Source organism: Scyliorhinus canicula, chromosome 20 (assembly GCF_902713615.1).
Source record: "Scyliorhinus canicula chromosome 20, sScyCan1.1, whole genome shotgun sequence".
NCBI lineage: Eukaryota > Metazoa > Chordata > Chondrichthyes > Carcharhiniformes > Scyliorhinidae > Scyliorhinus > Scyliorhinus canicula.
The window spans coordinates 45,128,795-45,143,490 of NC_052165.1; the positions used below are offsets into that span (position 1 = coordinate 45,128,795).

A 14,696-nucleotide genomic window follows, 5' to 3' on the forward strand; every position below is an offset into this window, starting at 1 on the left:
TACCAAACAACCAAGGTCATTTGTACAACAACAAAACAAAATCTACATTTAATGAAGAAATTATTCAGTGTGGTTTTATCTCATTAGGAAAAAATAATTTACATTTGCATTTAAAGAAAACGTTGCAGGCATTACCTGCTTAGTTGATTTCTTTACACCATGAAAGATCTTCCAGGCCATTGCTGGCCCACCACTAGCGATGTGGCGCCCAACTTCAAATTCCCTTGTAACAGGGTTTCCCATCACTGCACTGGTAACATCTGCTGTTACCTTAGTAACAGTACTCTTGAGTTTATGAAGCATGGACTCCATGGTTCCAGATGAACAGCCTACCTGCAGAAACAGGGTAAGAACAGGAAATTAGTAAAAAGAAACCTCCATATTTTCTTAGTTATAGAGATGTTGTTACCATCAACAACAAGGCATTTAATACAAATCCCTGGGTATTCTTAGCAATCTGGTGAGCTTCATTCAAGAAGTCTTTCTCCAACCAAGTATCTTGTTAGGTCAAGTGTATAGTACAAGTCAGACTCGGGAGAGATGGCGGGTTCCATTTCCTGAAGACGTAGCTGGGGTTGTTTTCCTTCCAAGAAAACAAAGTTGAGATGAGATTTGATAGAGGTATTCAGAACGATGGAGGGGCTTGGACAGTGTAGAGAGAAACTATTCCCATTTGCTGGAGGGTCGAGACAAGAGGTCACCAATTTCAGGTGATTAGCACAGAAGAAATATCTTTTACACACAATGAGTGGTTAAGATCTGGAATGAACTGCCCAAGAGAAGGCAGATACAATTGTGGATTCAAAAGAGAGCTGGATAGGCATCTGGAAGAAAGCAATTAGCAGGGTTATAGGGAAAGGTCAGGGGAGTAGGGCAAATAGAGTTGTTGTGCAAAGAGCTGGCACGGATACAAAGGGCGAATGGCTTCCTCTCCATGTTCTGTCTGTCTTCCCAAATACATAAAAAATCTCCTGTAGACTAGAACAGGACTGCTGCCTGGATCATGACCTCACCCAACTTCACTAAAGCAGATATTTTTCACTTTCATTGCTTTTTAAGGGAGCTTGCTATGTGGAAGTTGATTGGTGAGTTTTCCTGAATTATTGCCGGAGGTGATGAGGATTCTCCGGGAATTTGGGGATTTCTCAGGGTACAAGCTCAACTTGGGGAAGAGCGAGCTGTTCGTTGTACACCCGGGGGACCGGGAGGGGGGATTGGTAGGCTCCCACTAAAAAGGGCGGAGAGGAGCTTCAGATACTTGAGGGTCCAGGTGGCCAGGAGCTGGGGGGCCTTGCGCTTAACCTCACAAGGCTGGTGGAGCAAATGGAGGAGGAGTTAAGAGATGGGACATGTTGCCGCTGTCTCTGGCGGGTAGGGTGCAATCAGTCAAGATGACGGTGCTCCTGAGATTTCTGTTCCTGTTCCAGTGCCTCCCCATCCTTATCCCGAATGCATTTTTCAGGCGGGTTAACAGGAGCAATACGGGGTTTGTGTGGGTGCACGGGACCCCAAGGGTGAGAAGGGTGTTCTTGGAGCGGGGCAGGGATTGGGGGGGGGGGGGGGGGGGGGGGGGGGCTGGTGCTGCCCAACCTCTGTGGGTATTATTGGACTGCCAACGCAGCGATGGTGCATAAGTGGGTAATGGATGGGGAAGGGGCAGCATGGAAGAGGATGGAGATGGCGTCCTGTATGGGCACAAGCCTTGAGGCACTGGTAACAACGCCGCTGCCGCTCCCTCCAATGAGGTAAACCACGAGCCCAGTGGTGGCGGCTACCCTCAAAATTTGGGGGCATTGGAGACGGCACGGGGAGAGGTGGGGGCCTCGATGGGGTCCCCGATACGGGGGAACCACCGGTTTGTCCCGGGGAGAATTGATGGCGGGTTCCTGAGTTGGCACAGGGCAGTTGTCAGGAGGTTGAGGGACCTGTTTGTAGACGGGAAGTTTGCGAGCCCGGGTGAGCTGGAAAGGAAGTTCGGGCTCCCCCGGGGAACACCTTTAGGTACATGCAGGTAAGGGCGTTTGTCAGGCGGCAGGTGGCGGAGTTCCCTCTGCTGCCGCCACGTGGGGTCCAGGACAGGGTGCTCTCGGGGGTGTGGGCTGGAGAGGGGAGGATCTCGGCAACGTACCAAGTGATGCAGGAGGTAGACGAGGCCTCGGTGGAGGAGCTGAAGAATAAATGGGAGGAGGAGCTGGGTGAGGAGATTGAGGAGGGGACGTGGGCAGACGCCCTAGGAAGGGTGAACCTCCTCTTCTTGTGTGAGGCTTAGCCTCATACAGTTTAAGGTGCTGCATAGGGCTCACATGACCGGGACAAGGATGAGCCGGTTCTTTGGGAGCGAGGACAGGTGCATTAGGTGCTCAAGGAGCTAGGCAAACCATGCCCATATGTTCTGGGCATGCCCAGCGCTGGGGGAATTTTGGAAGGGCGTAGCAAGGACGGTATCGAGGGTGGTAGGATCCAGGGTCAATCCAGGCTACATTTGTTCTTTGCTAATAACGGGCATTAATTTATTTGTTCTTTTTTGTATACACGTTCTCTATATGTTCTTTCTGTTCTTAGTATTTTCTGTTATTGTTATTTTGTGAAAATTTGAATAAAATTTTTTTTTTTTTTTTTAAAGTTTTCCTGAATTATACAACTCAAAACCAGCCCATTGATTGAGAGATATCCAGAGCTCAAAAAGTTCTGACTTTCTTTAAAGACATGACTGAATGTGCAATGCAGGCCTGGAATAAAAGGACACCTGACCATAAAGCACACAACCTTTATTAAAATTCTTCAGGGAAGTAGGCATTTAGAACTTGATGCTCAAACAGATTAAACGGTTCGAGTGATTTCTTCGTACCCTTGAACACCACCCATCCAAAGGTCAGACCCCAGCGTGTGCTGCTAACCTACTACACTGCTAAAAAATGACTCGTCCATAACTCTGGCAGCACAGGGGCTATTCTGTGCTAGAGAGTGTCTTGATCGCTTACAACTGTCACAAAGGGTCTTTTATGGGCAGCAGCGGTTAGCACTGCTGCCTCATGGCACCGAGGTCCCAGGTTCAATTCCGGCCCTGGGTCACTGTCCATTTGAAGTTTTCACATTCTAATCGTGTCTGCATGGGTTTCGCCCCCACAACCTAAAGATGGGCAGGGTAGGTGATTGGCTGTGCTAAATTGCCCCTTAATTGGAAAAAATGGATTGGGTACTGTAGATTTTTTTTTAAATCAAAGGGTCTTTTACTCTGCAGGCTTGCTGAGCCTCAGAGCAATTTACTATTCAGGAGGCTGCTATTTGGCCTATCGAGTCTATGCTGTCTTTCTGCGTAGTCCAGTCAGTCCCAAACACTTATGCCGTCCTCGTAGGCCTGCAATTTTATTTCCTTCAAGTACCCATCCAATTTTCTTTTGAAAACATTGTCACTACCTCCAAGACCCTCATGGGCATCAAATTCCAGGTCATCACTGAGCTCTACATTCTTCTTCACATCCCCCTGAATCTTTTGCCCAGAACCATATCCGATTCCTCGTTCTTGCACCATCAGTTAACGGAACAGCCTTTTCTTTGTCTGTCTTGCACATCTCTATCCAATCTCCTTTTTTTGTATAAATTTAGAGTACCCAATTTTTTTTGTCCAATTAAGGGCAATTTAGTGTGGCCAATTCACCTACCCTGCACATCTTTAGGAAACCGGGGTGAGATCCACACAGACACGTGGAGAACGTGCAAACGCCACATGGAGTGACCCAGGGCCAGGTTCGAACGCTGGTCCTCAGCACAGTGAGGCAGCAGTGCTAACCACTGTACCATACCAACTCTATCTGATCTCCTTGCCCCAATGTGAAAAGCCCAGCTCTACCAACTAACTTTGGAGCTATACCACTCCTTCCTTTCCCCAATCCCTGGAACCATTCTGATAATCTCCTCTGCACCCTCGCAAAGATCCGCACATATTATCCTAAAGTGCAGTAGGCAGTATTGGATGGAATCCATTAGTTGTGACATAACCAGAGCTTTATATTGGTTCAGCATAATGTAACTTATAACACGAGACCTACTTTCATCTTCAAACTGAAGTACATTACAAAACCATTGAACAGGTGCAATACAAATCTACAATTTAATGTTTTGTCAGTCTGTGCACATAGGTTTTGTTTAAAAATAAAGTACACCCTATTTTCTTTAATACCCAGTTCTAGGAAAATAAATGTGATAAAACAAATAGAAAGATAAACGCTCCTTCCATACAAGACATCAATTTCCACTTCTAACCTTGTACCCTAAAACTGCTAGTCATACAAATTAGGAGTAGAAGGAGGTCAATCGGCCCCTCTAGCCTGAATCGCCATTCAATTAGATCTTGGTTGATCTGATTGAAATCTCAACCCTGCAGTCCTGACTACACCTGATAACGTTTCTGATAAAGACTTGATAAAGAATCTATCTAGCTTTGCCTTAAAAATATTCAAAGACTGCTTCTACTATTTTGAGGAAAAGAGATCCAGGGACTCATGGCCCTCAGACAAAATCATTCTTCTCATCTGTCTTCAGTTGGGGCTGGGGCTGTTTAGCACAGGGCTAAATCGCTGGCTTTGACAGCAGCATGGTTCAATTCCCGTAACAGCCTCCCCGAAGAGGCGCCGGAATGTGGCGACTAGGGGCTTTTCACAGTAACGTCATTTGAAGCCTACTTGTGACAATAAGCGATTTTCATTTCAATTAATTCTAGTTTCTACAAAAGAAATCTCCATACTTTTCTAATCAAATTCCCCTCGCAATAAATTATAATATTCTATTAGCTGTCCTTAGAATCTCTACATGCAGAAGGAAACAGTTTGGCCCATCGAGTCTGCACCTTGGAAAGAGCATCCTGCTTAAGCCCACGCCTCCCTATCCCCATACCCCAGTAACTCCACCTAAAAGTTTAGGCATTAAGGGGCAATTTAGCTTGGCCATTCCACCTAACCTGCACATCTTTGGGCTGTGGGAAGAAACCGGAGTACCCAGATGATACCCACACAGATACGGGGAGAAAGTACAAACTCTGCACAGTCACCCAAGGCCGGAATTGAACACTGGTTCCTGGAGCTGTGATGCGGCAGTGCTAACCACTGTGCCACCGTGCATCCTAATTACTTGCTGTACATGTATACTAACCTATTGTGATTCATGCACCAGGACACCCAGATCCCTCTGCATCTCTGCTATCTCTCACCATTCAGATAATAAGCTTCTTTTTATTCTTCCTGCCAAAATGGATAATTGCACATTTGAAGATTTGAACATTAGAACATAAGAACTAGGAGCAGGAGTAGGCCATCTGGCCCCTTGAGCCTGCTCCCCCATTCAATAAGATCATGGCTGATGTTTTTGTGAACTCGGCTCCACTTACCCACCCGCTCATCGCCACCTTTTATTCCTTTACTGTTCAAAAATCTATTTACCTTTGCCTTAAAAACATGTAATGAGGTAACCTCAACTGCTTCACTGGGTAGGGAATACCAGATTCACAATCCTTTGCCCACATTGTGTTCCATTTGCACAGTCGTAGCCACTCTCTAAACCGAGTTATGTCCATTCATAGCCTCTTTACGACCTCTTCACAATATACTTTCCGACCTAACCGTGTCATCAACAAATTTGACAACCATGTCTTCAGTCCCTTCAACAAGTCATTTATATAAATTGTAAAACAAAAATTTGAACTCCCAAGCACTGACTCTGTGGCACACTATTCATCACATCCTGCCAACCAGAAAAAAACCATTCATGCCAACTATTTCCTATTAGCTAGCCAGTTTTCAATCCATGCCAGTACGTTACCCATCCACACTGTGAGCTTTTATTTTACACAATAACCTTAGACTTCCAGAAGGCATTTGATAAGGTGCTACAAAGTACAGTACATCCACTGGTTCCCCTTTGTCCACAGCATATGCAACTGAACACCAATAAATTGGTTAAACATGGTTTCCCTTTCATAAAACCATGTTGGATCTGCCCGATTGTCTTTAAGTTTTCTCAATGTCCTGCTATAACATCTTCAATAACGGTCTCTAACAGAAGTGTGGTGATAATTGCTCTGCATACAAGGACTTTGACTTGCGGAGGTCTTTTTGTTGTCAAACACGTTGCTGTAGTTTGCTGAAAGCTGAACTGGCGCAGCTGATCCAGTGTTGGATTCACTCGATAGTAGCCTTTTGAGAGAGGTGGTTGCGACGGTATGGGAAGTGTTCAACGTAATCCAGTCTCTATTCAACATGTAGGAGGGGAGGAATATTTAGCTCTCTAGGTATCAGTTGATATGACATTTGTTTTGGCAACATTTACGGTCAGGCCGAATTGAAGAGAAGAAGAAATAGGAGTAAACCACATGGCTCCTAAAGCCTGCTCTGCCTTTCAATACAACGGCTGATTCTGGGTTACAACCCCAATTCTCCACCTGATTCACCATACCTCCTGATTCCAAGATCAAAAATCTATCCAGTCCGCCCAAAAATATATTCAACAATGGAGCATTCTCTGGGGTAGAAGATTGCAAAGATTCACAATCTTTCAGTGAAGGAATTTATCCTCATCTCAGTCCAAATGATTGGCCACTTATCCTGAGACTGTGCCAACCAGCAGAAACAATCTCTCAGCATCTACCCTATCAAGCCCTTTCAAAATCTTGCACATTTCAGTGAGATCACTTTTGATTCTTCGAAACACCAGAGAAAATAGACCCAATGATCTCAGCATCTCACCATAGGTCAACCCTTTCATCCCAGGGATCAGTATAGCAAAATGTTCACTGTACTGCCTCCAAGACAAGTGTATACTTCCTCAAATATGTAGACCAAAACCATAGACAGTACTCCAGGTATGGTCTCACCAAAACCCTGTACAACTCCAGTAAGGCTTCATTATTCCTATAATCCAATTCTCTTGCAATAAAGGCCAACATGCCATTTGTCTTCCTAATTGCTTGCTGCACCTGTATGTTAAATTTTGCACTCCTTGTATGAGCACATCCAAGTCTTTTTTAACATCAAAACTTGTTCTTCGCCTTGCAAAAATATTCAGAGCAAGAGATTGAGAATGGCTTGCAAATCTGGTATATAGTGGGCAATAACATCAGAAAACTATACACCAGGTATGATAGTCAGGGCAGCACAGTGGTGCAGCAGTTAGCACTGCTGTCCACGGCGCCGAGATCAGGTTCAATCCTTGCCCTGGGTCACTCACTGTGTGGAGTTTGCACATTCTCCCTGTATTGCTTGGGTTTCATCCCCACAACCCAAAGATGTGCAGGGTAGGTAGGTTGGCCACTCTAAATTGCCCCTTAACTGGAAAATATAATTGTGTACTCTAGGCTTTCAATCAGGTGGCATAGGGGGATACTTGATGACGATCCTCGAGAGATTTGGGATTGGGCCGAGGTTTACGGAGTGGGTACGGCTCTTGTATAGAGAGCCGTTGGACAGTGTTTGCACAAATAATATGAGCTAGAGGTCCTTTGCTCTGCACCCGGTTACCAGGTAGGGGTGTCCTAAATACCTCGTGCTATTTGCATTAGCAATAGAACTATTAGCCGTCGCTCTAAGGAGATCGGGACTGTCGATGGGGATGGAACATAGCGTATCCTTCTATGCAGATGATCTAATGTTGTACATTTCAGAGCAGATTACATTGGTGGGGAACATAATGGGACTTCTTCAACGATTCGGGACGTTTTCGGATTATAAACGAAATTTAGAGGTGATAATTTTATGGTGTCCCAACCAGGAATGGGGGGTCTGTCATTTTGAAGGGCAGCAACTCACTTCAGGTATTTCCGGGTGCAGTTGGCACAGGATTGGGTGAAGGGGCTCCATAGGTACAATAGCTTGGTGGAAAGGGCGAGGCTGACTTGGCATGGTGGGAGGGACAATCTTCCTCTGTCATTGGCAGGTTGGGTGCAAGCAATGAATGTGTTGCCTCAAATTTTGTTTTTGTTCCAGAGCCTGCCAGTCTTTTCACCCAAGTCATTTCCAAACCTATTATATTACGAGTGGGCAACAAACACAGAGAATGGCGCTGGCAACAGCATTGCTTCCGTCGGCGTCAGGAAAGTACTCGGAGAGTCCAGTGGTGGTGGCAACACTGAAGATTTGGGGAAGCACGTAATGGTCAAGGGAGATACCGATTAGAGGGAAATCATAGGTTTGAGCCAGGGAAGGTTGGATGGGAGATTTTGGAGATGGGAGGTGTGAGGGGTATCAAGGTAATAAAGATCTGTTCCTGGGGAGAACATTCCAAAATGCTTTACAGCCAATGAAATATTGCCACTGTGATACTGCAGCCAGTTTGTGAACAGTAAACTCCCAGAAACCACAGCCAGGTTATCTGTTTTAATGTTGATGAGAGATAAAAACAAAATTCCCAGAAAACAGGGAGAATCCCCCTGCAGTTAGAGCACAAGATGCTGGAGCAGAAGTAGGTCATTTGGCTACTGTTATTTTTTTACTTACACCCAAAAAGGCAGATAGGGCCTCTGCTTAACGGTCTCATCGGAAAGGCAGTACCTTTGATGGTGCAGTACTGCACTCAAGTGTCAGATTGGAGTCCAGATTCAAAGAGAGACTGGGACTTGAAGCTACTAGCCTCAAACGAAAGTGCTGTTTGTTGACAGAAGCACAAAAAGGCTCTTCGGCCCATCAAGAATGCACCCACACATAAGAAACACCCGACCTGCCTACCTAATCCCATTTGCCAACACTTGGCCCATAGCCTTGAATGTTATGACGTGCCAAGAACTCATCCAGGTACTTTTTAAAAGGATGTAAGGCAACCCGCCTCTGCCACCATCCCAGGCAGTGCATTCCACAGCTGACAATCTCCATCAACTCCCAATTCCGGATCTCTTGACCCCAGGTCACAGATCTCTTGACCCCAGGTCACAGATCTCTTGACCCCAGGTCACAGATCTCTTGACCCCAGGTCACAGATCTCTAATCCAGTCTCCCACATACCCTGTTCTCTCATCCGAATGCCAACACAGCGTCTCTGATCTGTAACACCGACCCCGTGTCCCACTCGCGGATCCGGGCGTCCATCTCCGACTCCGCACTCCGACTAAGCCCTGTCCGCACTGCTCATAGTGCCAGCTCCCGGTGTGTGACTCAGCCTCACTCTCTGTCACAGTTTACAACGATAGTTCCTCATTGTCCGGCTCTCGGCTGCCTGCCTGCCTGCCCCTGGCCTCCTCTCACCTATAACCAGGCCCGTCCTCCCCCCCGGGCAGGCTAGGCCGCTGTGGCCTTTAGCAGCGGCCGGTTAAAGAGTGAAGTGGGTGTTACCTGAGCCTTCCAGGCGGTTGGACTGTCAGACGGTGAGAGGCTGTACAACTCGCGGCCCGCCCGCCTCGCTCCGTCCCGGGCGAGCTCACAGCGAGAACGGCGCCACCGCCGGCATTTTCGCCATCACAACACTGCCCCTCCCCCAGCCCGCGTACCTCACTTCCGCTTGCGCCCACACACGTGACCTGACTCTCAAGGGGCGTGGCTGCAGGTACAGGAAGGTCCAGGTATCTCCACCTGATCCAGAGAAACTGTCCTGGGGTTCACACTGCCCTCCCCCCCCATTGCACCACCCTGGCCGGGGATGGCCCAGGTATCTCCACCTGATCCAGAGAAACTGTCCTGGGGTTCACACTGCCCCCCCCAGCCCCCCATTGCACCACCCTGGCCGGGGATGGCCCAGGTATCTCCACCTGATCCAGAGAAACTGTCCTGGGGTTCACACTGCCCCTCCCCCCCCATTGCACCATCCTGGCCGGGGATGGCCCAGGTATCTCCACCTGATCCAGAGAAACTGTCCTGGGGTTCACACTGCCCCCCCCCCCCCCATTGCACCACCCTGGCCGGGGGGGGGGGGGTTCACATTCTCCCCATTAGACCGCCATGGGCATCACTCTTCCCCCCCAGTGCACCGCCCTGGCCAGGAGGCTTCTCACGTCCTCCCACCCCTACCCCCCATTAAACCGCCATGGGCTTCACTCACCCCCCAGTGCACTGCCCTGGCCAGGGGGTTCACACTTCCTCCCACCCCCCATTACACCGCCACGGGCTTCATTCACCCCCCAGTGCACTGCCCTGGCCAGTGGGTTCACACTTCCTCCCACCCCCCATTACACCGCCATGGGCTTCACTCACCCCCCAGTGCTCCGCCCTGGCCAGGGGGGGTTCACCCTGCCCCCCCCCCCATTACACCATCATGGGCGTCACTCTCTTTCCCCTCCCCCCCCCCCCCCCCCCAGTGCTCCGCCCTGGCCAGGGAGGGTTCATACTCCCTCCCCCCCTGCCCCCATTACACAGCCATGGGCTTCACTCTCTTTCCCCTCCCCCCCCCAGTGCTCCGCCCTGGCCAGGGGGTTCACACTCCCTCCTCCCCCCCCCCCCCCATTACACCGCCAAGGATGCTAAATTAATATTTTTTGTCAGTATTCACACAGGAAAAAGACAGTGTTGTCAAGGAGAATACTGAGATACAGGCTACTGGACCAGACGGGATTGAGGTTCATAAAGAGGAGGTGTTAGCAATTCTGGAAAGTGTGAAAATAGATAAATCCCCTGGGCCGGATGGGATTTATCCTAGGATTCTCAGGGAAGCTAGTGAGGAGATTGCAGAGCCTTTGCCTTGGATCTTTATGTCATCATTGTCTACAGGAATAGTGGCAGAAGACTGGAGGATAGCAAATGTCCCCTTGTTCACGAAGGGGAGTAGAGACAACCCGGGTAACTATAGACCAGTGAGCCTTACTTCTGTTGTGGGCAAAGTCTTGGAAAGGATTATAAGAGATAGGATTTATAATCATCTAGAAAGGAATAATTTGATTAGGGATAATCAACACGGATTTGTGAAGGGTAGGTCGTGCCTCACAAACCTTATTAGGTTCTTTGAGAAGGTGACCAAACTGGTGGACGAGGGTAATGCCGTTGATGTGGTGTATATGGATTTCAGTAAAGCGTTTGATAAGGTTCCCCATGGTTGGCTTGTGGTGAATGTACTGCTTAATTCACACTGTATAGCATTGTGTCCCTGTGGGCTCTGTGAGCCGTTGAGCGGCTCTGCCCACAGGGGGAGATGAGGAGCTTGTACAGGGCTCCGCACATTGCTCCGCCCCTCCCACTACCGGAAGTATAAAGTGCTGCAGCCTTGTGAGTCTGCTCTCAGTTCTTCTGGTCGCAGGCATGCTCAGTTGTAAGTCTATTAAAGCCACAGTTTACTTCCTCTCGTGTCTCGAGTGAATTGATGGTCACATCAATTTAATAGACTGAAGAAAACCACTATGGAATCGGCCCTCAAACCATTTTGATTAGAACTCGACCTGCAGGCTGCAGAAGCGAAGGAAATCTTTCTACACTGGCTTTGGTACTTCAAGGCCGACCTAGCTGCGTCGACTACCTCCGCTACTACTGACGAGCAGAAACTCAGTCTACTGCACGCACGGGTGAGCCATCGCATCTCTACGCAACTCAACAGTACCGACTCGTACACCGAGGCCCTGCTATGCTCGACCGACTATACGTGCGGCCTGTAAACGAAGTCTACGCGCGGCATATTTTCGCGCATGAATTTGCTGTGGAAGTAGAGGAGGACACTAGTGGAGGCTTGGCAGAAGAGCCACTGGTGGGAGAGGGAGTGAGCAACTTGTATGTGGATGGAGCAAGGAGGTATATAGGAGGGGAGCCCCGTACGGCATGTGCCATAGTGGATACTGAAGGTGAGTTGATTGCAGAGCAGATCCCCGGGAACCACGCAGCACAAATAATTGGATTAATAGCTCTAACAACGGCCCTGGAATGGGGCAAGGGAAAGCGAATCAATGTGTACACTGACAGTCGGGACGCTTCTGGCGTAGTTCATGACTATATGACAGCTTGGAGAAGGCGGGGGTTTGTGACCTCCAGTGGAGGACACATAGAGCATGAGAGTTTAATCAGGGACTTGATCCTGGCCGCCCGATAGCCCTTAGTAGCAGCTGTGATTAAGGTCTAGGCCTGTCGGAGAATTGAGAATTTTGCGCAGTAAGGTAACAGTTGGGCCGATCAGGCTGCGAGAGACCTATTCGAGCAAGAACAGGTGGGGCTGCAGACTCCAGGAATAGCAGCCATGGAGGCCGCAGGCAATGCTGATATTGATATAAGGCAGGTGCAAGAATAAGCACTAGTAGAGAAAAAGGGGGGGGTGGAGGACTAACGGGGGATGGATAGGCCACAATGGAATGTGGAGGAGAGAGGGAACGATAATAACCTCCGAGGCCGTGCAACAATCACTGTTATATCACTGACATATACCATGGACAAGCGCACACAGGGAGAGACAATATGATCAAACTATTAAAGGAATATTGGTGGTGGAAGGGAATGGACAGGGATGTGGCCAAATTCTGCCAGTGATGCATACAGTGCACACTGGTGGAACCAGGCCGTTCCTGCAAGATAAATGGGAAGTCAGCCTCGGCCCAAGGGACCATGGGGAAATTTGCAACTAGATTTTACTGGGCCTTTGCCTTGGGTACAGGGTAGAACATACAGTTTGGTGATTGTAGATCAATTCACCCGGTGGGTGGAAGCATTCCCATGTAAGGACGCCACCGCTAGTACCGTGGCTTTGGTATTGGCTAATGAAATAATACCAAGGTGGGTTGTGCCACTTCAACTGGATTCTGACCAAGGAGCCCATTTCATGGGGAAAGTCATGAGGGAGACTTGTGGTTTTTTTTTATACATTTAGAGTACCAAATTCAATTTTTTCCAATTAAGGGGCAATTTAGTGTTCAATCCACCTACTTTGCACATCTTTGGGTTGTGGGGGCGAAACCCACGCAAACACGGGGAGAATATGCAAACTCTACACGGAAAGTGACCCAAAGCCGGGATCGAACCTGGGACCTCGGCGCCGTGAGGCTGCAGGGCTAACCCACTGTGCCACCGTGCTGCCCTAGCTTGTGCTGTTTTTGGCATCCAGCAAAGATTCCACATCCCACACCATCCTCAAAGCTCGGGAATGGTAGAGCGGATGAACCAATCCTTGAAAATAGCCGAGCCAAAGCTATATTGCAAGAAGGGAATAATTGGGTACGGGCCCTGCCTGCAAAATTGCTGCGACAAAGAGCCTTCCCCGCCCGGGGAACGGGTCTAACCCCTTTTGAGTTAATGACAGGAAGAGCAATGCACCTCCTGGAGGAGGTGATAACTGGAGGAGCAGAACTTGAGATAAACAGAGGCACTGTACTCCAATGTATGCAATATCTGGTGAACCGCCTGCATGCCCTTAATTGTCAGGTAATTGCACAGCAACAGCATAGAGATTGGACCAAACTGACTGGAAAGGATACCCCAAAACTACCGACACCAGGGGATAGGGTCGTGGTCAAACTCATGACAAGTAAAAAGGGACCAGGGGTTTGATGGGAGGGACCCTATGCAATAATCATCGCTGGACAAATATGTGCCTTAATACACGAGAAACCCAGTTCACGGTGGCGGCACTGGACGCAGTTGAAATCATACCCACATGAGTCATCCCATAGTCACAAAGATTGAGAGAACCTTCCGGTGGGTTGGCGAACCCAAGTAGCGGGGGGTCGCCATGCATTGCCAGCTGCTGCACGTATAATGGGTCTTATCTGGATTTGTCCATGGGCCACCAGAGTGGCTCAGGATATGGGACTAAGGCACGGAGAGGATGTATACGAGGAAGGAGTGGCATTGATGCGAATGATATAATACTAATTGAGTGCCGGAAGGAGTTTGTTTATTATATAGAATATAGAACAGTACAGCACAGAACAGGCCCTTCAGCCCTCGATGTTGTGCCGAGCCATGATCACCCTACTCAAACCCACGTATCCAACCTATACCCGTAACCCAACTCCCCCCCCCTAACCTTACTTTTTAGGACACTACGGGCAATTTAGCATGGCCAATCCACCTAACCCGCACATCCTTGGACTGTGGGAGGAAACCGGAGCACCCGGAGGAAACCCACGCACACACAGGGAGGATGTGCAGACTCCGCACAGACAGTGGCCCAGCCGGGAATCGAACCTGGGACCCTGGAGCTGTGAAGCATTTATGCTAACCATCATGCTACCGTGCTGCCCATATTCCGACAGGATTCTATTGCTAGCACACCTCAGGATCCCATCTCATCTCTGGTTGCAACCATCAACATCGTCCACCTCACCAGGGACGCGGAAGGAGCCGGACATTTCTGAAGCCAAGTCCAGTGATCACATGTATTCTAATGTTATGCGGGTCGTCGGGATGCTGTTAATGTTATGAGAGATGCAAAGGGGAGGAGTGGTATAGGTTTTCATTACGATGGGACTCAGGATGTATGAAAAATACATGTGTCCCTGCGGGGCAGCTCATACGAATTACGTGCAATTCCAGAATACCTGGGCCATATATCAGTTGGGAACCCAGGATCATGGGAGTTACAGGTGATACGGAAAGCTAGGACGCAGGATCTTTGCCCCCAGGCAGGATTACATTGTTTTTAAAATGACTGATCAGGGAACGCTACATGCCATCGGTGGCCCAAATCACCCGATTATGAAATGGTAGTTATGGGGGACAGTTTGGTAATTCACTGTATAGATCCCTGCCAGGCACCTAACTGTACGAAAATCATGAGATGATATGTGATAGATTAACAGCTTTGTATCGGGGAAG

At 48.6% G+C, this 14,696-nt stretch overlaps 1 protein-coding gene across 2 annotated transcripts in view; it reads right to left on the minus strand.

Moving 5' to 3' along the window:
• The window catches only part of scyl2 (SCY1 like pseudokinase 2), a 101,949-nt gene extending 92,496 nt beyond the window's left edge, over positions 1-9,453 (minus strand). For both annotated transcript variants that reach the window (XM_038780195.1, XM_038780194.1), the window contains exons 1-2: positions 9,312-9,453; positions 136-333 (exon numbers count right to left, since the gene is read on the minus strand). In XM_038780195.1, the coding sequence (XP_038636123.1) occupies positions 136-312 (177 nt within the window). In that variant the 5' untranslated portion in view covers positions 313-333; positions 9,312-9,453. The remainder of the gene's footprint in view (positions 1-135; positions 334-9,311) is intronic.
• Positions 9,454-14,696: the final 5,243 nt, after the last annotated feature.